The following is a 24,615-nucleotide window of genomic DNA, read 5'->3' as shown; positions in this document are numbered from 1 at the left end:
CTTGCAACAAAAGTTACCAAATTCTGGTTTATTTCATTACCAACACACCCATTATTACACCACACGCTTCGTCAGGTTCCGGTTAGCCAACCGCAGGCTAAGTATGGGTCATAATACACCCCTCGTTCGTTAACCGGAGGCTAGCCTTACCTGGAGGCTAGCTAACCTGAGGATTTAGCCGGAGGTCATAATATCGGCCCTTAGTAGTGAGTTAAACGTAACAAAGCAAACAAAGAATGCAGCTTGCCGGAACAAAACAAGTGGCTAGCTGCCATGGTGAAGCATACGGCGATGAATAACTTCGGTGACGTGACCGCGAATATTTTTCCATATTACTCTCTGACAGAAAGTCTCTGTCCTATGAATTTTAAAGAATAATCTAAGATAATTATGTTTTTTGAGAGGTTTTTACATAAATAAAGAGTGGATTACTGTGAAATTATTAAAATAGCTTTTGAAGCAACGTACCGAATTCCTGTAAATATGGCGTCTTCGTGCGTGTTCGGCAACGTTCGTTTTACAACAAAGAAATATTGTGGAAAGACAGTTGGCAGCCATGAATTTCCAAACATTACATCTGAAATGTTCTTAACTTAACATTTTCTGTTTGTAAACGTAAACAATCGTTCTGAAAATTGCTGTGATATTTTAGTACAAATATTTCCGTTAAAAATCTGAAATTAAATTAACGAAAATGTTAACACGCGATTGTACACAAAGTACAAATATGATATGTATAATAAAATGTTGCCATTTTGAGATGCTTCAACATTCACATTTTTACTCAAGAACAAATATTTTAATTTTCAACTTTAAACAATTGTGAATTACTGCAATATTGGGTGGATTTATCGTTTTCCCCGTGTGAGGTAACGAAGTTTTAGTTAATATAAAAAATCGTGAACATTTTGTTTAACAATGTTTCTACTGTAGCTTTCAGCTTGGAACTAATGTTTGCGGTGCTGACGTCTTAGGTGCGAAAATAAGGCGACTTCCAATTTTCTCGTTTCTCGTTTCTCGTTTATGTAAAAATGGTCGCCTTATATTCGGACCAATATTTGCATCAAATACAAAATAGATAACAATTATTAAATATTATTATATATGATATAAAAATTCATGTCCTCAATAACTCTTAAAAATACTAAGTGAACTCTTTTATTTTTTTGTGGTTTCATTCACAGAAAATATCTTGTATAAACTAAATATATGAAAGCCCGCCATTGTTCAGTGTGGTAACATAAAAAAAATATATATATTACAACTATTCGACTTCGAAACTATTCGCATTCTATTCGAAAATTTTACTATTCGATTCGAAAATATTCGACCATCAAAATCCACTATTTGCACATCCCTAGTGGTCTTAGTAAACAAATTTTATGACATGACATAAGGTTTTAAAAAATAAGTCATAACTTTCCCAACCCTATTTGGAAAAAGGATGAAAGTCAAGAACTTGAAGTATAGTATAAGTAATTAATTTAATTTTCAACACATGCATATGTATTCACTTGGACGCTTGTTATGTTACCATTTTGCATTCTCAATCGTGAATCAAAATTCAGATAATAATGAAAAGGATAGAAGGGTTTATATTAAGTTTGTCAAAAAGCCTTTAGAATAACAAAATATTAGTCGAGAATATCTTTCATTGATAATCGACAACTTATTAATTGCATGATACAACTACATCAGGGTGGCCACCCATTTGACATTTTGAAATTCCTGGTTTTTTCCAGGTTTTCTCAACTTACTGAAATTGCATGGCAACAAACTTAAAAATTATAAATCATAACAAACAATGGCTGTAAGATTTTTTTAACGCCGTAAAATCATTGAACTACATAGGAATTATTACAATTGAATTAGGTATATACACTTAGAAGATAACAAGAAATGGACAACTTACTTGTTACTTTCATAGGTAAAGATCTTGCCTTATTTGATGCCCCAAATGTGTGCTTTGAACCTTTAGCGTGACTAACAAGGGCAGTTCTACCCATACTACTAACAGTGATTTTTACATTACACAATTTGCACAATGCATTTGTACTACACTTGGGGTCCCTTTCCACCCACTCAAATTCATCTTTGTACTTATCACTGTACGTGGTAACGGAACACTTCGGCATATTAAATACACACTGTTGCAGATCACATAACCTTACTGTACAGAAAATAGTTATATTTACATCATAAAACAAATATTTGATACATCAAACTCTTTCTGTTGTTCACGTAAATAGGATATATTCATCATAAAACAAATATATGAAAAATCAAACTCAAATACGGCGATTTATATTAAACAATTACTGTAAAAATAAGACGGACTTGAGCCACGCACAAAAATACTTCAATTGATAAAACCTTAAATGCTGCGTGTATGGACTTCTAAACGTAATATTCCAACATCTAACACACTTCACTTGCGTAGAAAATCGTATAACCTTGTCCGAGCACTAAAATTGTACAACAAAGATGGCGAAGCGTGCGTGCGAACGAGGAAGCAAACAAGTCATTTGACTTGACTGCTAGAATGCATGCTGGGAGAAATATTGATCGATCGCTGTGCGCGTGCGTAACTGCACAAGCAGGCTCGTCACATTTTTTAACAATAGACATAGACAATCGAAAACTGTGGTTACTCGCCATCATAATGCGTTATTTTAATTTACATTTCATAAGATTATTATTATTTAAAAAGTTTATACAACAAATGTATTGGAAAGCTAAGGTTATTTACTGCTGATGCGTATACATTTCATGATGATAAAATACCGCACATACACGTTCCCGACTCTCTACGAAAATTCCTGGCTTTTTCAAGGTATTCCCGGTGCTCACCAAATTCTCGGTTATTTCACGGATTTCCCGATTTCCCGGTTGAGTGGCCACCCTGTACATTTCTTCATTGAATTTTTTTTCTCACACTGGCAATTTTCTTGTCCTGCACACACCAGCTAGCATCGCATATTTGGTAGTTTGTAGCCAATAAGCTTAATTTTATTATTAGGGAAAGTTTTAGATAAATATTTTAAAGAAGCAAAAAAACTGTCACAGACAGTTTAAAAATACAAATTTAAAATTTCAGACAGACTGTTGAAATTAGCTATGTAACTTTTTAAATTCTGAAATGCCACATTTCAGAAGCAAAAAAGGTAAGAACTGTAATCCATAATGCTCTAATATGAAGTTTTTAAAAAATTAAAAAAAAAAAAATTTTTTTTAAATAATGTAACACTTTGTAATACGAAGCCACAGTACCGACAAGAGCGCCCGGGGACGCAGCCCAGACGGCGACATCTCGTTGCTCAGCCGCGGTCTCTTGGCCAGGAGACCGGCCTTGGGCCTGGCGACGTCCGGCCGGCTGACGGGCTTGGTCGCGGGCACCCGCTTCTCTGTGAGGCCTTCCAGCACCGAGGGGCGCTCCAGCATCAGCAGGACGTCCGGCCGGAAGCTCGTCGAGGTCACGTCGAAGGGGATCACCTGGAACCCCCCGCACCGACACACTACGAGATTTTCCCCCCTCTTCCCCCTCTGCAATATATATCTGACGATATTTCGCCACCCTCCCACTAACATAATTCCAAAAATATAAACACAACCTCAAATATATTTGAAGACATCAATAATATAAGATGAGGCCAGCTGGCACCGAGCAACACCCCCAGGTGTCCCAAACAAATGAGCTCGCACTTAACACGCACAGGGACACAAAAATAAGCTTCATTTCAATTTTAGACAGTAAATACAAAAAAAAATTTAAAATAAAAAATCGAAGAGAGAAAAATTAAGACACCTCATCGAGATAAGGTTTTTCAAGTGAAGTCAAATAAAATCCTAAGCTTTAACTCCTCGCAATTGAGTCGAGTTGAGTGAATTGTATTTTTCATGTACACATGGACATTTTATGAAAAATATTCATTTATTAGATATCGATGGGAAAATAATAGACATATTTGCAAAAAAAAAAAAAAAAAGTTTTTTTACTATAAATTAATAATTAAAAATAATTGCTAAAATAATTATGCTAATTTTTACAACTTATTTAATTGTATACTTGTACACATCTAATATTTATTGGTTGTTAGTTATTACCATAAGCATGGAGTATAGATAACAGTTAAAATCTTTCAATGTTACAATGTATTTATTTACAAATGTAAGGTATCTCAAATGAAGTTAGAAAATAAATGATACTAGGGTAATAAGAGTTTTATTTTCAAATAATGAAAGGAAAGTACACTTGTAAAGTAAGGTACAGGAAAAAATGTGCTGACTCTTCAACTGACTATTTCTTATAAATATCATTCCATGTCAAGTGATAAGGTGGTTGTTTGACCATTTTATAATCAAATGATTATTTGTTTGCTGATTCCTACATGATTATAGAGAGCCCAAAAAACTAATTATAAATTTTTATCTTTTTCTGAATTCTGAATTCTGATTGCAGCCATCTTTGTTTTACAAAACATGCTGATTTTTGCGTGAACTCATATTACACGGAACTGGTGAACCCCTGGTTGATGAAACAAAAACCAGTTTATTCAGGAACACAGCCTTTATAATATCCCGTACACATTTTAAGTAAAATTGCACCCCAAATAGTAAAAATTTACTTAAAGCTAAGGCTTTAAAAATTACAAATTTTCAATTCTAAGGCATATCATTCTTAAAAAAAAAGTCTTCTCAACATTTATTTGTAGGAATGCACTATATTTACAAAACATTTAGCCCTGAGATTTGCTTCTTTTAAGAGATACTGGCTTTCAAAATTGTAAAATTTAAAAATATCATGAATTGTGAAAAATCCAAGAATAAATTAATTCGTAATGCACGTCAAAGTTGTGCAAAATGCCAAAGAAAAATTCTTTCAGAAGAGTTAAACTCACAAAAAATTAATATCACAAATGTCCCCTAAAAATATGCTTCCTTTAACAAAGCTTTGCTTGTGGCATGCAATGCAATACAATACAAGGTTAAACAAAACACATCTCATATGCATACAATATGAAAAACTAAGGTGTTTTAACATACCTTAACTATTACAAATGGCTCCGAAGTGTCTGTATTCTTACTGCACAAGAGCCTAAGAGAGGTTGTTACGTCCTTGTATGAAATAATCATATATGCCACCTTTTTGATCCAAAGTGACTTGCGTAAACTCAAAATTTCTTCTTTGTCTATAAAACAAAATGTAACATAGGCATTTGTTGACACTACCTAAAATAAATTATAATTAGAGTCCCGATTATATGGTGAATGGCGATAAAACGAAATAACATCGAAAAACACATTAACGTGCGACAAAACACCGAAAAACATGTCAACACACGACAAAACACGAAAATAGGCAACATTCAGTAGCTGTTATTATTTATTTAACATAAACTTCTGGTTTCCGTAGCATCATTATGGCTGGAATCAACTCGGCATGTTTTGAATTCCATTCTAGACCACTGTAAAATGAAATACAGGTTATATGTACAATGTCCGTGCTTTGTTTTGATTCTTCACTTCATAGAGTCCATAGATACATACAATGAAAAGACGTGAAACCTAGATTAAGCGGAAAAAATCTCAGAGCATGTTCCAATAAGGATGGTATACTAGTACTTTGCGACACTGAAACAGTACTCTAGCGTCTAGCCATTGAGTTTTCACACATTTTAAAATACATCTTTTTGAGTTGCTGTTTTTGTATTGAGTATTGTTGTATATTGCTGTTTCTTGTAAGTTATAAAATGCTGGTTTAATTTTGTTTTGTTAATAAACAATGGTTTTTAACTTTTACTAAAAATAAAACCGATAACACCGAAATCTCATATTTTTAAAACAAAATTGATCAAAAAATAACACCATAAAATCGGGACTCTAATTATAATACATAAATGAATTTAAAATATAACAGTTATGGCAAGAAAATAAAGACTTTAAACAGACTGACTGTTAACAATGGGTGATTCTTTCTTAAAGCTCGAGAATCGACGGTTCCGATTCCAGGTAGATCTGAAGAACCGACATGTTCATCCCTACTTTCGTGTATATAATCAGTGTTTCGTTTGCAACCTACGATGAGCACTTCCACAGCAGCAAGCTGTGCACGAACAAATATCTCTTACCACGTACACACGTAGTAAAGGGAAACACTTGATTATACTCTTAATAACAGCTTGAGTTCTGAAAATGAGGCACCAACACGTTTACCGCCTAGTTTAGTACCGCCAAGTTTTTCACACTGCTCGGTTGGCACCACACCGCACCTTGGCGGGAGTTTCAAAAGTTCTGTAGATCCTACAATCAAGTGTGATCAACAAAACAATTTTCAAACTTAGAAATTCCTTGGTTTGAAAAAATTCTTTGCTAGAGTTTTTTTTTTTTTGCATTTTACACCAGTGTATTATTGTTCCTAAAATATTAAATATATCAATCTCTTTTTAATTTTTTGTGGACACTTGTTTAATATGAAAATAAAGTTATGCACCTTTTTTTTTTGCATTTTACACCAGTGTATTATTGTCCCTGAAATATTAAATATATTAATCTCTTTTTAATTTTTTGTGGACACTTGTTTAGTATGAAAATAAAGTTAGATTAGATTTGAAAAATATCAGTGGATGTACTCGCAAAAGAAAAACACAGGATTCGCGGAAGGCGCGACGGGGAGGCGAAGAGACAGACTCACTGCGGGAGTTGCTGGAGGTCTCCAGGACGACGGCGTGAACGCTCTCGCACTCCTTGAAGTGGGTCCTGAGCGAGGTGAGCGTGGTGGCAGGACTGCCCTGCACCAGCACCACGTTCTTCAGGCCGTTGCGCTCCACGTTCTCCTTGGCCAGCGGGATCACCGTCTGCATCCGGTCCAGCGCGCACACCACCTTGCACCGCTGCACACACACGGCCACCACCGGGATCAGAGGTCGCGCCAGAGACAATCGTTTCCCGCGCCCAAAAATACTGTTTTACCTACCCTACTGCAAGAATCATTCAAAGAACGCAACTCGGTTCTAGTCAAAACCAAATGTTTCCCTAACTCACATGGACGGTCTCCGGGTGAAAGGTAACAAGTCAAGAATTCACTTTTTTGCAGGAGAAACAAAAAAAAAAAAACTCTTAGATAAAAAATTGAATTTAAATACTTACAAATTTTTCTTGCATTATTCTTTTTATTCACCAACATATTTACCAACATAGTTGCCAATGATTAAAAAATGCAATTACATATTCTAAGTATGCTTAAAGTGTTTAATGCTGGAATAAACTAAAAATCACCAAAATGTGACTTGTTACCTTTTACCCGGAGACCGTCCGTATAATTCATAACCTTTTAAAAGTTTACCAATATGAAGACTGCAATGCATTTGGAGAAGATAGTCCCTCTCATGCAGTAGTAGTAAAAAAAAAGTAATAGCCTGGTAAAATGGAAAACCTTTAGGGAAAATGGAATACCTTTAGTAAAAGAAAACAAAAATTTGGTTGCGTAAATTTTGAACATAAACGACAACCAAAGAACGGTATGGTATTTCTTCAGTAAATACAAAAAAAAACATAATGAATGTCCTGCATTGGCTCTGATTCACCAAATACAAATACCGTCTGATCTTAATATTCAAAAAATATTTTATATTTGAGGAAAAAGGTTTGAAAAAAAAAATATCAAAGAAATGTAGTAAATTTCAAAATTGGACTCTGACAATTCTGAAGTAGGTATTATATTATTGCTGGTTATAAGATGCAGCCTCTTCATTAACACTAGTTGATAACAGTAAAGCAAAGTTCTTGGTGCTAGTAATTAAAATAAATGTATCAATACAGCATGTACATAAATTTTAATTTGGTGTGATGTAAAGAGTACTAATTTACCTTTTCTTGAAATTGGTAGTTTGGTTTGCGTAAAGTTTGCGAAAAACATTTTTTCCCCCCTTCAGATGCCCCATCATGTCATTTGCTGATATTTAATAATAAGTGTACACATATATATATATATATATATATATATATATATATATATATATATATATATATATATATATATATATATATATATATATATATATATATATATATATATATATATATATACACATATACATATACATATATATATATATATATATGACTAAATAATAAATTTAATGTGATCGAGCCCTTTTAAGTTTCATTTAAAATTATACAGTACCAGTAGATGCGTAGAACTCGATTTCATTCGGTTTTTTTACAACTTGTTTACCTGTAACATTTTTAACTTGGACCTGGTGAATCGGAGCCAATGCAGAGGACATCATGTTTTTTTTAGTATTCACTGAAGAAATACCACTGTAGGCAAGGTAGAGTGGCGCTGCTCTACCTCCACAGCCATCCCACAGCGGCCCCTTTCAGATGCCCCGCCACGGGTCAGGTGGGGTTCGCGTACCTGGGCCAGGTACATGCAGATGAGGGCGGTCGCCACGCCCAGCTGCAGCACGCCCGTCCCGGGGCCCAGCCCCAGCTCGCCGGCCAGCGCCGAGCACACCAGCTCCGTGGAGCCGCAGTCCGTCCAGAACAGGCTGGCCAGGTACAGGCGCAGCTTCACCCCCGCCACCTCGTCGTCCAGGTGCTCCTCCCCGTGCACCAGGTGGCAGCTGCCGGACCGGCCAGACCTGCGGCCCGAACCAACCCCCGTGTCCCCGCCCCGTCTCCGCCGTCTCCGCCCGGGGGCGCAAAGGGGGGCCGGCAATATACCTTTTTATAAAGAATCATCTATCCCCGCCCCTATTGAAGCGGGGGCAATATACCTTTTTATAAAGAATCATCGATCCCCCCCCCCCCCCCTATTGAAGCTATACCCCAGGGAAAATTCGCATTTCAAGGTGGAAAATGTTGCTGTTTAAGCAGTTTTATCATCTAAAAATTGATTACACAGCACTTTTCTTTTGCCCCCCGTTTGCCCCCACTTCAAGGTTTCAGAGGGGGGGGGGGGATGGGGGGCAAAATACCCTTGCCCCCCACCCTCCCCTGTTGTTGCGCCCCTGGACTCTTGCCGGTACTTCGCGCACCTTGCGCAGGGCTGAAAGAAACTGCCCGAGGTATCGAGAGTGGGATCTGTCCACGAAAACCATTCAAGTATACACCGAGGCCAGACGAGTGGTTCCATTTCCAAAAAATTGTCCCCAAACTGCGTTTTCAGAAGAGTGGAAATGGCTGAAACGCTTTTCTTTCCAGAACAAATTTTACAAATGAAACAACCGCTACAAGATTATCAAAAGCACTCAAAGGGACTTGCAGTAAAACTTCATCTTAATTTCTCCACCATATAATGATTACTGCTGACCTGTATACAACAAGAAGAAAAACAGCGTGCCAGATCAGAGGCGACATTGTGCTAGAAGCACCAGTGAGCGTCGCACTTACCATCCCGCCTCACTAACACAGATAAAACCCTTATGTGGCGGGCCCCTTTATCCAGCACGTTTGGAACTACGATCATGCTGGATTAGTAGGCAAGATTTTATGGTTTTATTTTTAGTCAAATTACATTTTTAAACCAGAGGATTTCAGTTGTATTGTTTTTATTTTAGTTAACGTTTTTTAATACTTATTCAACCAAAATAGGGGTAAAATTTAAGTGTTGCATTTTTACGATTAAATAATTTTTTTTTAATAAAATGGTCTAAAACGGATACAGTCGCAAAAATAAAAAATAAATTAGCAAGCATTTGTGGTTTAAAATTTATTCAATAAAGGATGCATAGTAAAGAAAATTAAATAAATATTTCTGATGTATGCACTTTGGTACAATTTTTTGTTCGAAAATATCTACATTCCTTGCATTTTAAAACATTAAAAGATTAATATTTTTTAATGATTTGAATAAGTTTTGGTTAAATGCAACTTAATTCCATGATATAACTTATATTTCAGTACTGTATGTTATATAAACTTGCATTTCGGAGTTATGCTGTGTTCTTATGTGCTTTTCAGCTTCGTTTTGGTTTTATTGCAATTTACCATATAATCTTGTCCCTACAGATCAGTGATTTTTACGGATTATCTAACGTCATTGTAGATGTAAGGGAAATACCAAATGTGATAAATAACTCGCTAAAAAACAGTAAATACTGTACAGAAAATAATACCGACAGTAACAATAAACTCCGAGGGAACTACAAACTCTGACAGTGCAGTTAATGCGACCTAGCACTGCCAAAATCCACCCGAAAAAATCTGAACGCGGGATAATCAATTGGTTCCGGCGAACCACAGAATTCCTGATTTAATACCTTTCATTGTACTAAACAAGTCAGCAATACCATGGAAGGGAAATGGGAATAAAAAATTTGTATATTATTATTTTTTTAAGTAGTGCAGGAATAAAAGGTGACCTAACAGGGGGGAGGGGAAAGAGAATTTGGCACAGGTGTCCCCCCCCCACCCCCAAATAATAAAGCAGTACGAAAAGCAGGAAAAAAAAAGATGCAGTTTTGCTCAAAACTAGCATGGGTCCTGGCTGGGCTTTTCGAGTTCAATGTACTTCAGGAAAAGACTGAAATTATATCACTTCATCTATGAAATCCTTCAGTTAGAAATTAATTTTTAATTCAGGACTGGTACCATTTGGAATTAGCCTGTGAATCATTTTACAAATAAATAAAAAATAAATAATGACTTCCAGTAGCGGATCCAGAGGGGGGGCTAAGGGGCTCAAGCCCCCCCCCAAAAGCATCTGGGTCCACTATTGTTTTAGTGTTTGCCTTGATAAAGCCTAGCCTCAGCTGGGTCAAGCCCCTCCCAAACCAAAATCCTGGATCCCCCACTGATAACTTCAAAAGAAAAGACACTGCTGTAACAAGAAATATCATAAAAATCAAAATAAACAAACAAAAAAATTTATGTTTGATAATCTGGTGTAAAATACATGCGAAACAATATTTACAGTAATAAGTTGTCTAGCCTTTTATTTTATTTCCAAAGAAAACAGTACGTATTATTCACAGAACCTAACCAACAGTTTAATCTTAAATAATTAAATATTAGACATTATTTCGATCAGAGGATAAGTAGAAATTTCAACACAGCTGCAATAACAGCTAATGTTCTTGATCAAAAAATGGTTAAAAGAAATTAAACAAAAATGTAATCACACACTTACCTGAATTTCAACACTTCATTAGATAGTGGTTAGCTTTCAACAGCAGCTGACACAGCACACTTACATTAACTTCGATTATAAGTAAAAACAACAAAAAATATTTACACTACCATAATGATGAAAATTTGATTAAGATAGTATAGCTCTCAATATCACGCAAAAAAAATTCAAAAATATGTAGATTATTTATTAAACCACTTTTTGAGGGATATCTGAAAATATTGTGATTACATTATTACTGTTTTGTAGATGTGTCAATATGTAGGTCAGGTTTGGACCAATTCAATAATCACAAATTATGTTCTGTCCTTTATCTATACATGCCAATGTAAGGCACAGATGTTCCGGGTGGAAATTTTTTTTCTGTGTAAAACTGACATTAAAAAGCAGATATTTCTGCTTGAAAATGAGGTACGAGTGAGTCTGTTGAGTTTCAAGAAAGTCTGTTGAGTTTCAAGAATGGCACATAGTTTTTGGTTTTAGTTTGATCCCACTTCGCCTCGTTTTTAAGAGGGAACTGCGACAATCATCGCTTGTAGAATCTGTATTGTAAGATCGTGCTCTAGCCGAACCATTGGAAAGAAACATAAGCAGTTTTAAGTGTTAAAATAATAAAATTGCTGACTGTGTAAACAGTAAGATGGACTGAAATAAAGAGGAGATTAGGTACAAAGGTAGCAAAAAGGATGGTTTAACACATATTTGAAGCTACTTCTAAAAAAAAATTTAAAACTGATACAAAATTACTTAAGTACCTATGAAATAGAAGTTTTTAAATAAGTAATGCAAATTTAACCCCTTTAACTCAACAAAATACCAAACTAAAACCTCTGAATTATTTAAAGGAATTAAACTAAAATCTCAAATGCACAACAGTATTTACATTTAAACTGGGAAGGAAATATATAATTTAATATTTATTATTTATCAAAACACAATACTTTTGATTTCAAGACCTGTGCAATTTTTTTTTATAGCTCGAAACAAATACTAGGCATGCGAATATTCAAATTTTCAGATACGAAAACAAATAGTTTATTATTCGTATTCAATTTTATCTCGAATACTAACATTTTGAAATAACATACATTCATTTGCAAGTGTTTATCCAGATAGGAGAAAAAAAATTCCATCAGATATACAGTAGAATAGAATCCCGCCGATGCGACCCCCCCCCTCTGATGCGTCCATTCTGTTTATACGACCGTTTTTTGAGAAACCGTGAAAAATTTGAGCAGAGAAAGTCGAAAATTTGAGTAAAATCGGCAGTGCAGTCTGGAATTGACCACAGGAAAGGAGGACAGAGCAGGGAGAGGACTGTGCTTCCGAGCCCCCGCTGTGTGGCGGAACGGCTCCGGGTGATACCTACTCGCTGATAGTTTTCACGTGGATGGACTTGACCCCGCAGTCCTTGCCGGGGCCCGTCTCCACCAGTTCCTTCAGCTGTGGCTTCAGGGCCTCCAAGTCCTTTTCCGTGTCCGCGTTGTTCCCGGTTCGCAATAGCAGCACCACCATGCACTCATCCACGTGATTCGAGCGAAACATTATAGAGTGCCAGTAGCCCTTACGGACCCGCAGGTCGTACAAGGGCTTCCCGGATGACTCCATGAATTCTGTGAACACCTGCAGGACAGATCCGGAGTGTACAAGTCTCACCCTCGACTACCAAAAGAATACGTGCGCCGAGGAGCAATGGCCGCAAAAATTGCGTTGGGCCCCGTGGAAGGGACTCTTTGAGGGGTCGGTCGCATTCCCGACCCGATGAAATGAGGTTATGTTTTCAACGTGACAGTGACAAGATACACTGTCCATTGGTAATAATATATTGTCACATTTCCCATGTGTTAAAACATAATGGTCTTGGATTGACCTGTGATTTAAGAGCAAATGTGAGTCAAAGCATTTATCGCTTGACCTCCAAGACTTAATCTCAAATATGGGTATCTAGTGTGGAGGCCTGCATGCTACGTAAGCATGTAAGATCATGTAACGGGTTGGTAGTCGAGGGTTACACACGTTACGAGACAATACATTCAATGCCACAGTGACAAATCACACACTGAAGGTGAATGAGGCACATAAGATATTTTTTTTCCTTGGCCTGACCAACAGTGAGTCAGAGCAGTATTTGAGAAGCAATGGTCAGGGAAGATCATTGCAATGACAGTAACCTCATTCTCATGACTTCGATAATATAAAAACGGTTATTTTTGTTTTTAACAGGTCCACTAATGAAATTGTTTCTTACCATATTGCAATACTGTTCCTGTAAGCACTGACAGAAAGGCCCTGTCAGATAGATGTCATTTTATGTAATACAAAATATTAACAAGTGTATCAAACTGCTTGCATGCCCACATGAAAAATACAGAGGATATCCTCACGCAAAAATTTCCACGTCAATCATTGTGCACGTTGAAATGTGTTGTGAAATAGCTTACCATACCATGGTGTCTTCGATACCAAGGCTGTGTTCTTCGAAAAGTGTGATTGATAAACTCTGAGTTCAGTGCAGATGGTGCAAAATTTACAGGATTATACACTAAAAATGTTAATTTATTTTTGTTGGACAAATACTGAAATACAGTGTCGAAAAACATAGAAATTTTCGGTTTATTTTCCAACGGTAGTCAGCAGGTAGCAAGGCCATGACATGCCAATGTTTTTTCTGGTAAGCTGATGAGTAAGTCTGAATTCATGGTGAAGTTTGAATTACGTGCATGACTGTTTTATGTTGGAAAGTGTGGGTTGTATGCACAATTGCACATGCATAATAATAGTTAACTTCAAAAGCAAGAACAGCATATCTACAGCGTTTCAGTGATGTTCCTGTTTTCGTGTATTCAGCATACAGCATAAATTTGGAATTCTGTAAAGAGAAGACCCTACACCAATACACTTGTAAAAAAATTTTTTTATAGTTGTTTTTTTAAATATTTTTTTTTTAATTTATTTTTTTCAAATCAATTGAATACGAGCATTAGACAGCATGCATGAAATATTTAAATTAACGATGAACTCAATATTTCATCTAATTTTTAAGAAAATTTTGTAACTATATGTCTTATTTAAATAATTATGTTTAATTGACAGCATGGGTTTATTTGTTTGAAGTAATGGTTTCCTTTACTAATTAACTCAATTTTATCTTCTGTGACTGTCCAATTATGTTAAGTTATAAAAAGGAATTTATGTAAAAATTATAAAAAATAGCAGTGTCGAAAAACCAATTTCTTAATCACTTGACGTTTTTCTGAATATCATTTTAGTTACATATGCAGTCGAAGATTAATTTATTTTATTCAAGTGTTCAAAACGTTGGTTACGTTTATGCTTAAAATTAATTATTTCCTTTTGATAATCAAATAATTATCCCCAACAGTTTACATATCTACCAAATGAAAATCTATAACATTATTTTTATTATTATTTATGAATTTATTTATGGTTTTTGATTAAAATTTCAGTTTTATGCTAGGCATTAAGGTAACTTTAATTTAGGCAAAGTTAGGGTTTCAATGCAAATTGTAACCATATTGTGATGTTGCCTCTACCAAGTCGCACCACACCATAAACTGCGCAATGAGCAGGACAATGCTCGCACCTTTAAGGTCCTCTTGATGCATGGGCTCCGTGGGTACCGTGAAGGAACATCGCTACCCAACACCCAATAGCCCATCTCCAATTTACCAGTCTCTGGATTCACACCTGAAACCATTTCAACCGATTTATGATTATAATAGAACCTTATTTTATAATTCCTGTGAAAGGCTTTGTAACAAAGCACACTGCTACTCTACTCTCATGGGAACTAAAATGTTTCAAGGACCTTGACCTTATTAGGGAACTGTCAGTATTCAAAAAATTTTATTACAATTTTTTTTGTATATTTTTACATTTTCAATTGAATAAATTCTTATAATTACCTATTTTGTCACCAATAGATACAGCAAATGGAATTCATGCACAAAAAAATCAAATGAAATGTGTGTAACATGTGTGAATCCAAGATTTATTCAAAAGTTAATACGTATTTGTCTTCTGGAACATTGTACATACATGCTTTTTTATATGTAACAAATAATTTGTGATTAGGATTAATTTTATTAGCTATAATATAAATAATTGTAATTTGGATCAACAAAACAATTTTCAAAATTAAAGTTTCTGTTTTAAATTTGTCTGGCCATCTTTCATTTTCTTGCATTTTAAAACACACTACTATTAATTTTTTTATTTATAATTCTAACATGCCTACCTATGGCAAGAATGTCTTAGATGATGGGCACAAACAAATAAGCAGTTATAATCACAAAAACAAACCATAACACAAAACTACTTAAGAAAAAAATACAATTACAAACACATAAAATATAAAAACAAAAGTACACAATATTAGACCACACTGCAAACAAATCTGGACAATACATAAGCAAGACACCTACTGATTCAAACTAGAATAAAATATGATTGATCTAGAGGGTAACTAGTTAAGCAGTTAAGGTAAAGTACTATTTTATTTGTATTTAATTTATTGTTAAATACGGGAATTAGGCTATTGTATTTATTGACCTTTTTAACACGACTATATAAAATGTTGTTTGTTTATGGTTCCAAATACATAGGGACATGCAATAACTTGAATTTTTATCAGAATCTCTCTCTCTTTTTTTCTTTTCCGAAAACCAAAATTTTTCACAAATTAGTGAAAATTTACTTCAAAAACAAAAGTTTAAAAAGTAACTTACATTGATTTATATGATCATTTGGGTCTGAAAATTGCCAGAAAATAATGCGGTATGTCAGCATACAAGATGTTTTCAACTCTTGTTTGTGTTTATCAGTTTGTATGATCTATTGTTTAAAAAGACAGCTAGCTCGTCACCAAAGACAGACAGCATGCTTCAATACTAACATACGAGAATCACCCTAAGAAAACCAAACCCTTACCAAACACACAACATTTTTGCTAGTTTTCACTTACATGGTAGCGTACAAAATGAAACTGATACATCAATAATTCAACAACTTGCAGATATCGATGAAAATATCACCCAAACAGCTATCCTCATGGTATTTGAAAAACACATAAGAAGTCGTTAGAGAGGAAACAACTCTGTGTTGAAAACAGCCACTCACCGCTGTACGTTTGGTAGCGCTCAGAAGCGGTTTCAGGTGGAATGGTGGCTCTGATCTTTTCCAACTTGTAGAAATACCCCTCGGTGCGGTCCTTGACGATAGTGTGGATGTCGGGGTCCATGCTCTCGCACATCTTTGCGAGTGAATGTCGGACAAACTTATCTTTCCACTCCACCTACCACCAAAACAGATTCACCACATGAAAATAATTTTCACATCTTTCAGCAAAAACAAAAAAAAAATTAAAAGCACACCTACATCATTCAGAAATAGAAAGTTAACAAATGCACCTAAAGACAAAAAAGTCCCATATGCCAAACTCGCACAAGAGAAAACCATTTACTTACTTACTTCTTGCAGAATAAACACAAATTCAGTTTAATGTTTAAACATATTCGTATTACACACTGGGCTGAACAAAATCAGGGGCACTTTACTTCGGATGCGTCATTTTTCATAAGCATTTTGTCAGCTACTTTTAAAATATTGTAAACCTGTCTGAACTCATTAACTCGAGGAAAACATATATGAGAAATCTATCAAAGTAGCAATATTTCGAAATGATCGCAAAATGTGTAAATGTTAATAAGCACTATATAAATTTAAATAAATGCAAGTAGGTACATTATTTAATGCTACTTTCCAACCTCTCTAGCCATAGCCTATTGTAATGAAGCATTTGCCAGGAGTGAAAAAAAATAATAAAAAACAAATCAAGAGAGATGAACTTGGATTTGAACCCGCGACCTCCTGAACCTCGCCCACGATCCGCGCAGGTGACGAGCACACAAGGGAAGGGAAGCCAGTACCAGTCTCCTGCACTCCTCCTCCGTCAGCTCCCGGGTGCGCAGCAGGGACTCCTTCAGCATGGTCGTCGTGTCGAGGTCCTTGTCCAAGGGGCTCAGCACGCATTCCGGCGGCAGGCGGGACTTGTCCACCATCTTCGTCTCGATCTGCATCGACACCCACCAGTCCGACACTCCAGCACCACCTTTGCAACTAGACACGAAACACAAACTCCACAACTCCTGCTGATTCCACTGATAGGATGTATACAATTTCGCACTACAGATAAAGCTTTTTCCTTTGGGGGAAAAAAAAAAAAAACTTTCCCACCTCACAACAGGAAACGGTAGAGTACCGGACGGGCTCTTGTGATTTCGGTTAGGCGCCCCGCTCCTGTTTTAGTGCTTCTGGAGTACGCCTGGTGTGGTATGTGTGTGTCAGCGTGGCAAAGCGCAAGCACAACTTTGCACCCGCTCAGTTTTTGCTGTCTCTCCGAGAGATTGTGTCGAGAGTGATGACCTACCCTCTCCCAAGATCCCTACTCTCTAGACCCCTCTTCCCGGGTGACTTTCTACGGGAGCCATGTCATACAGGCTCCACGCACGACTGCTGAATCCTGGCGCGTTAGCTATCGGCGGCCGTTCAAACTTTTGTTTTGTTTGTTACTCTAACACCTGGGGCCACTACCCACTCAGGAAGCAGTTACTCCTCCCTATGACTCGTAGCTCCGCCAACATTTCTTTTCTCTAACCACCCACCCCTCCTTTTGAAAGCCCCCTGGGCACCTTTAACTAGGTGATTCTTCCGGCCCTTGTGAGTAGTCGCCGGGCAAACTCCTTTGGATTGTGTGTGGAACTGCTGCCAGCTCTTCTGCGTTCTACAGCATCTCTTGCGATAAAGAATTTCCGTCTGCTACGTGAAATGTAGCCACAGAAAAAAAATTTCCTTCTACTCCTCTTCTCGTAGTGTGTTAGTTTGTAGTTCGGTCTACTGCTTCCGCGTCTCTGCTCCCGCGGGCTGCTTCTCCGATGGATTATATACCACCCAAGTTCCCCACATTTTGGTAAGTAGTACCATCAACTCCACTCCTTTTGAACCTTTTACTAGCCCTTTGCTGCCCCTAGCATTTACCCTTCACCCTAACCTTTTTTTTTTACCACTTTTGTTTCACAGTGGGTTTTTCCAGTGACATGTAGCAACTATGAGCCCCGCACCGAGTACTGATTTTGAGCTGCACTTTTCTTCGGCGAACAGTCTCCATTCCGCCCCCCACCTCTTCAGGACCATCTCTTCTGCCTCCACTTCGCGCTCACAGGCAGATAAGTTTAAAACCAAAAATGTAAGAAGTTTGTTTTTACATTGTAAGTTCTATGTACAGTATGCACGGACTTTCTACTGTAGTGACAAGAAGATAATTTATATGGGAAAAGAAAACATAACATGTAATTTCATTCTAATTTAAGATACTATCTGTAACTGTTAAGATTATCAAAATGTCATCGTTAAACATAAATAAAATTATTGGTTAAATTTAAAGATAAATATCCAAAGTAAAGCTACTAGGTAAGAGAGGTTTGGCTGGCCAATGTACTTACAGTTTCATGTGTGTCCAACTATTGTTCTGCAAAGATAATGTAAATTTCAAGTTGCCATTACTTAATATAATAACATGTACTAATGACAACTAAAAGAAACATCGCTACTGCCTTCTCAAAAAAAAAAAAAGAAAAAAGAAAGAAACGAAAGAAACATTAAAACAATGACCGATAAGTAACAAAATTCCAGTGTTGTTATATTTTTTTATTTTTCCTTAAATTGATCCACCGTTACAACCAACTAGGTTTAGAGTGTAAACACTAAATTTGAACGCTCGCCTCAGAGGTTCCGCTTCTGGTTTTTTTGTTTTCGTGACTATTAACCAGTACATTTACAGGTCCTTGTAATATCGTGTGAACTTTTGAGTAGGGAATTAGAAGGCGGTGTGGTGCACGTAACGTACAAGAAGGCCCAGTTACAATAAACCCAAACATCAAAGAGAGGAATAAAATTGAACTCACAACGCTCAACGAAAGGCCCAGAGGCTTGTCACGGATGATCTCCAGGCCTTTCTCCATGCACTCCTTCGAGAGGAAGTTGATGTCCACAAAAGGGGAGTTGCGAGCCCCGGTCGAGATCTTCACCATTCCCAGGCCGACGACGTTTTGAAGCAAGTTCCTCATATCCTGCACACACAACACACAGCGTTACTAACATTTCACCCCCCCCCCCCACCCCCCCCACGCCAATAGGTATATGCTTATCTTAAAACCAATTGATATTTTCCACATATCCTGGCTACACATAAAAATTTCAGCAGTTTATGAAAAAAATTTAAAAATTAAGACTGTCAAAATACAATATTTCCACTCAAATTTTAATTTTTCCAAGTTTTAAAAACTTTTCTGTTTAATTGGGAGAAAAAGTTTTTCTTTTTATCTGCCAAGAATAACAAAATAGGCAAATGCAAGAATTTTCAATACCCTGCATTCTTGGTACCGAGAGCACAGTAAGATCATGTAAAAATAAATTTTATACACAAAAGAAACTAAGGTAATCCTCCAACTGAAGACCTCCCAATTTAACATTAGCTGTAATGAAAATACCTTGAAATGTTGTGGGCGAAGACCTTGGACCTTGGTAACATACTGGTACTCAGCTGGAGATTTAGTTTGTGTTTTCTGTAAGGAATAAAATATATACATTTACAGACACTCTAACAACTATCACTGTGATTACGTTAGTTAAAAAAAAACCATCCGTGAAATTAATACCATATCCCATAGCACCAGGTTTCTCTACTACATGATAGTCTCTCTTTCAGATGTTGTCAATATTTGTACACCTCACCAAAACCACCTTTGACCAGTGTCACTTCACCATTTAAAAGCACTGAGATTAAAAATCATTTATTACTTTCATTCTCATTTATTACTTTTTCATTCTCCGCGACTACCTACCTTTGTGTTTATTAGAAAAACAGTTCACTCGATGATTTCATGACAATTTAGTAGTTTAATCTGCAATATACGGAGAGAACATTTAAAACTGAACTCTCCGATTTCACGATCCTTTGTCCTGGAGGTAGAAAACCCAGCTACCAATCCTGCCATGAAGCAAAAGAGGGAAACTTAACTGGCCTTGTCTAATGGAAATACATATTGAAATAAAAGTTTCAAACAGTTCTGCCAAAATTCCCGGCACCTCCATAGTTATAAATAAAAACGTGTCGGTTCTAAATTTGGCATTTCAGGCAGCAGTGGCAAAGGTGATCCTAGTGTTACTTCAGCCCTCATTTGGAAATTCAAGAAATAACCTAATAACAGGATGCATTGCACTTTTATCATTCTGTCCTGAAAAATTAATATGCTTCAACAGGAGGCAAGTAATAAACATTCTAAAGCACAAAATGAGTGAGTCATTCTTCAATAAAAATACAGCAACTCAGTGAACATGTTTGCTCTAGTGCTGGCAAAAGTGTCAATAACAAAATAAATAAACATGTTGAATAATTAGTATTTCTTCACATAATTTTGAAGTAGAATAGGGCATGACATATTTGTTTTTATTTCCATTATGTGCAACTCATTTTTCCGTAAGTGTCGAGCAATATTTTTTTTATGAACTTAAAATCATTTTGACTATTAATTTAGATGGTTTATGCAAGACTTATAATTATGTAAATTTTAATAGTAAATATATTTTCCTCTATACCAAGTTAAGTGACATAATTACGATGCTGTTGCTCCCAATTATCCCGAAAATCCAATATCTTTCCTGACAATCCCATCTCGAAGAATAAATGCCATTCCTGTCCAACTCTATTAATTTTGTATTACTTTGTTAGTCAATAGGTTCCATGCACTTAGTGTTTGCTATTTCATTAAAAGTTAATTTCAATATTTTCTGCATATAATACTCATTTGCATTCAATGGTTCTAACTTGTTTTAGAATCATTTGTTTACAGCTGATTCTGACATTTCTGATGGCAAATAACAAGCTAATTTTGGCTTCATGTACGCAAGACAATAATCTGTTTACATTACATATCGTTAGTCTATATATTTTAAACATACCCTAAGAGCAAGAGATATTAAGTCATCTGCTAGCTGCTTGATCTTCCTGGCCTTAGTGCAGACGTTGGCGTCTTTCTGCTCCGCGTCTAAATCTGGATCGGTCATCTCCATCAGTTGGTCCACGATTGCTTTCAGCGAAATCACCACAGGTCGCAGTAAGGCTTTCTTGCCAGCCGGCCCTTCCCCATTCTCCTTCGACTTTGCGTCCTCTTTGGCCTTTTCACCCTCTTCGGGCTTCTCTGATGCCTCGTCTGCTGGCATTTCATCAGAGGAGTCTCCTTCCTTTATACAAATCACTTCCACCTCCTTCGGATCAGGCTTCTTGGGCATTCTACCTTCACTGCAGACACTAAAACACTGGGGAAAAAAAAAAAAACTTCAATCTCTAGCACATAAAACAGAAAAACTTAAGTTCTACTTTTGCATGGTCTCCCATCAAAATATCAGCAATTCACACTCATTTATACTCCATGCAGAGTAAAAATAAGCTGTGGGTGCTATCAATATTCTTAAATTTCTTGCAGCAACAAATTATTTCTTTAAGAATCTCAACTAACATGCTTTCTATAAGGAATTTAGAAAAAAAAATGTGCAACAGTGTACGGCAGAAGAGACCTGATTTGTGGAAGTTAGGCACTGATATTTCCACCACGATAACGCCCCTGCTCACACAGCTGTCTGTGCACTAATTTTTGACCAAAAATCACCCAACTTTTCCCCTACAACTTTTTTTTATTATTTCCCAGAATGAAGAGACATGAAAGGAAAGTGTTTTGTCCACGTTGCCGAGGTTAAGAAAAAAAAACTACGGTGCTGTCAGGCATTACAGAGGACAAATTAAAAAAAATGTTTTGAATAGAATAAAATATTGTACAATTGCATTAATGCCAGTCGAGAGTACTTCAAAGGAGATTAACGATTTAAAATTTAAATTGTAAATACTTAAAAAAAAAAAGTATCCCCGGTATACAAGATAATGCCATCAGTCAAGGGAGAAACTTGGATACGTGATACGGAATAATAACTCATCATAATCACAAATTCCTTCGACTTCAACGCCTCTCCATTATCGAGTGTTTAGTTTTGAAAAAAATATATATATATAGGTAATGATTAGATGTCAGGAATAAAATTAATGCGAATTACGGATTTCTAATTATTTTTTACTTATTTATTTATTTTAGCACATCCCTCTTCAAGGCACTTAAGGTAATTACCTAACATTTTCCCGTTTCCGTTTCAATTGCTTTAAATCACATTATGCGTCGCTATGCCTACATTTCCGTTAAGTAACCGGCATTACTTCCCCAACTAATTCTTAAACACAAAATACAATTAAAGAAAATACGCACTTACATTGAAAGTAACTCCTCCAAAACAGAGGAAACTATCAGAAGGTTCTGAATGTCTTACAAATAATTTATAAAATAATTCCCACAAATATTAAGACGAAGGCGTCTAAACAATCAATATGACCAACACGTTCGCCATTACACTTTTAGGAAAGGGAAGTTTGTTGTTATATTTGGGCTGGGTTCCGTTTTATATAATCACATGTAAAAATTACTGAAGAGCGTGACTTTATATTCTGATGCTGCTTAATTGTACATAAGAATTATAATTTTGTGTCTGGATATCAAACAACGTTCCTAGCAGTCTTGCTGAAACTGTTGACTCAGCATTTCCAGATGGCAGTGTAATATGGCAAACATAAGAAACGCAGAGGTGGGTCGAAAAGTATCAACCTGCTACTTTGTAACTGATACACGACTGTATCAGGTACTGCAAACGAGTACACTATTGAAGTATCAAGTACTTTAGTATCAGTTTAGAATTCGCCTGGAACAACACCATGGCCAATGTGCGCGTGCGCAGAACCCGATCGCAGATGAAGGTCACTTGGGCGGAGCTTGTAAAAGGGGAGGTTAGCGGCATGACGAATAAGGGATAAAGAAGGGAAAGAATGTAGGGGTGGAAGCCCAGGGGAAGGCGTTGAAGGAGAGGCACAGAGCGAAATTGTTACGAGTCGTTTTGTTTATTGTCCCACATCAAAGTACGCTCAGTGCGCAGTGCGTGCACCGTCTCGTTCAATAATAAAACTAATGAAATTTTAATATTAAAAAGTACATTAATACAAGATATAATATTTATATTTGTGCACCTAACAGCTATGAAAATGCAAATAAATTCTCAGTTGACACTAATAACAGATGTAATCAACATATGGACTTTCTTTTTTCGAAAACAATTAGTAACTAGTGTTTTCATACATTAAAAGATTACGATTTTATCAAAAATTAAAAATAAAAAAACAGATAGGTACATTAGTGAGCATACTATATAAATAGACATTTGAGTTAGGTACATCAGGCAGATAGCAGTGCCAATATCGATAAAAAAAAACACTTTGCAAGTTCAGTCACTATTTAACAAATAAGTATTGCATTATTTTCTTAACTTACATGTTTAGTGTTCGGGAACATCGGTCAGACACAATAAGTCAAGTTAAGTCACTATTTACAATATTTCTTATTGGCATTTAGAAAAACAAGTTTTTTGACTTTCTCGCTTGATGTTCGGGAACGTCGATCAGACACAATAATTCCAGTTTTTGAGAACAATCGTTCACAAGGAACAGAGGTAGCAACTGTAGCAAACTTCTCTAGGACTACTCTCTTGAGATGTGGGTAGTTGTACGAGTGTCGACTCCACCATTTTAACGGATCTTCATGAAGTTCCAACAATGGTTCTTCAATGTATCGCTGTACTTCAACAATGGCTCTGGACTGATAAGTACCAGCAGGTTTAAATTCAGCTGCTTGTTTATGGAACCGAGTCCAAAGTGAAAATTTTCTCTGGGGTTCCTGAGATTTGTTTGTCACTTTTGATCCTAGACCTAAATGTGTTTCGGATTCAGATTCTTGTAATTTGTTTGCCAACAGATTTATAACCATCTTCTTTGCTTTCTCTGCTGTGTTATTGTTACTAAACCCAACATACCTAGGGTCAAGAAAGGTAGCAAGTAACAGTGTGTTACTGTTCTCTAAATCTCCTAGACGAGTACGAATGCCTTCGTTGATTACAAATACTACTCTTTGAATTTCTGTTGGCAGTTCTGTTGTCATTATCTCTGCATAAATACTTTCAAGGCCTTTGGTTAGGATAATGACTGAAGATGCTGAGATGTAGTTTTTCCCGCTCATTATGTTAGTCACCTCTTCTAGTGGCTTGAGAACATCTTGTAGTTTCGCAGCTAACTTCCATTCTTCAGCACTGAGCATTGGAATATCTTTATTTATAAGAGCGAGTGCTGAACGTATTGGATTCTCTAGTTCTACGAACCTTTCCACCATGTAATATGTGGAATTCCACCTTGTAGCAACATCACTGATCAGTTTCTTGGGTTGATAGCCCATTTGTGTTTGAAGCTCCATTAATTTTTTTGT

The 24,615-nt window shown here is 36.3% G+C and overlaps 1 protein-coding gene across 1 annotated transcript in view; it reads right to left on the bottom strand.

Moving 5' to 3' along the window:
* LOC134537585 (uncharacterized) overlaps window positions 1-22,674 on the bottom strand; it is a 44,067-nt gene extending 21,393 nt beyond the window's left edge. The window contains exons 1-12 of the mRNA XM_063378173.1: window positions 22,526-22,674; window positions 21,170-21,526; window positions 19,699-19,773; window positions 19,114-19,278; window positions 17,080-17,223; window positions 16,271-16,445; window positions 14,736-14,839; window positions 12,501-12,754; window positions 8,417-8,642; window positions 6,692-6,890; window positions 5,044-5,189; window positions 3,271-3,492 (exon numbers count right to left, since the gene is read on the bottom strand). Of these exons, the coding sequence (XP_063234243.1) occupies window positions 3,271-3,492; window positions 5,044-5,189; window positions 6,692-6,890; window positions 8,417-8,642; window positions 12,501-12,754; window positions 14,736-14,839; window positions 16,271-16,445; window positions 17,080-17,223; window positions 19,114-19,278; window positions 19,699-19,773; window positions 21,170-21,499 (2,040 nt within the window). The 5' untranslated portion in view covers window positions 21,500-21,526; window positions 22,526-22,674. The remainder of the gene's footprint in view (window positions 1-3,270; window positions 3,493-5,043; window positions 5,190-6,691; window positions 6,891-8,416; window positions 8,643-12,500; window positions 12,755-14,735; window positions 14,840-16,270; window positions 16,446-17,079; window positions 17,224-19,113; window positions 19,279-19,698; window positions 19,774-21,169; window positions 21,527-22,525) is intronic.
* Window positions 22,675-24,615: the final 1,941 nt, after the last annotated feature.

Source organism: Bacillus rossius, chromosome 12 (assembly GCF_032445375.1).
Source record: "Bacillus rossius redtenbacheri isolate Brsri chromosome 12, Brsri_v3, whole genome shotgun sequence".
NCBI classification, from domain to species: domain Eukaryota; kingdom Metazoa; phylum Arthropoda; class Insecta; order Phasmatodea; family Bacillidae; genus Bacillus; species Bacillus rossius.
This window is presented reverse-complemented; position numbering and strand designations above follow the sequence as displayed.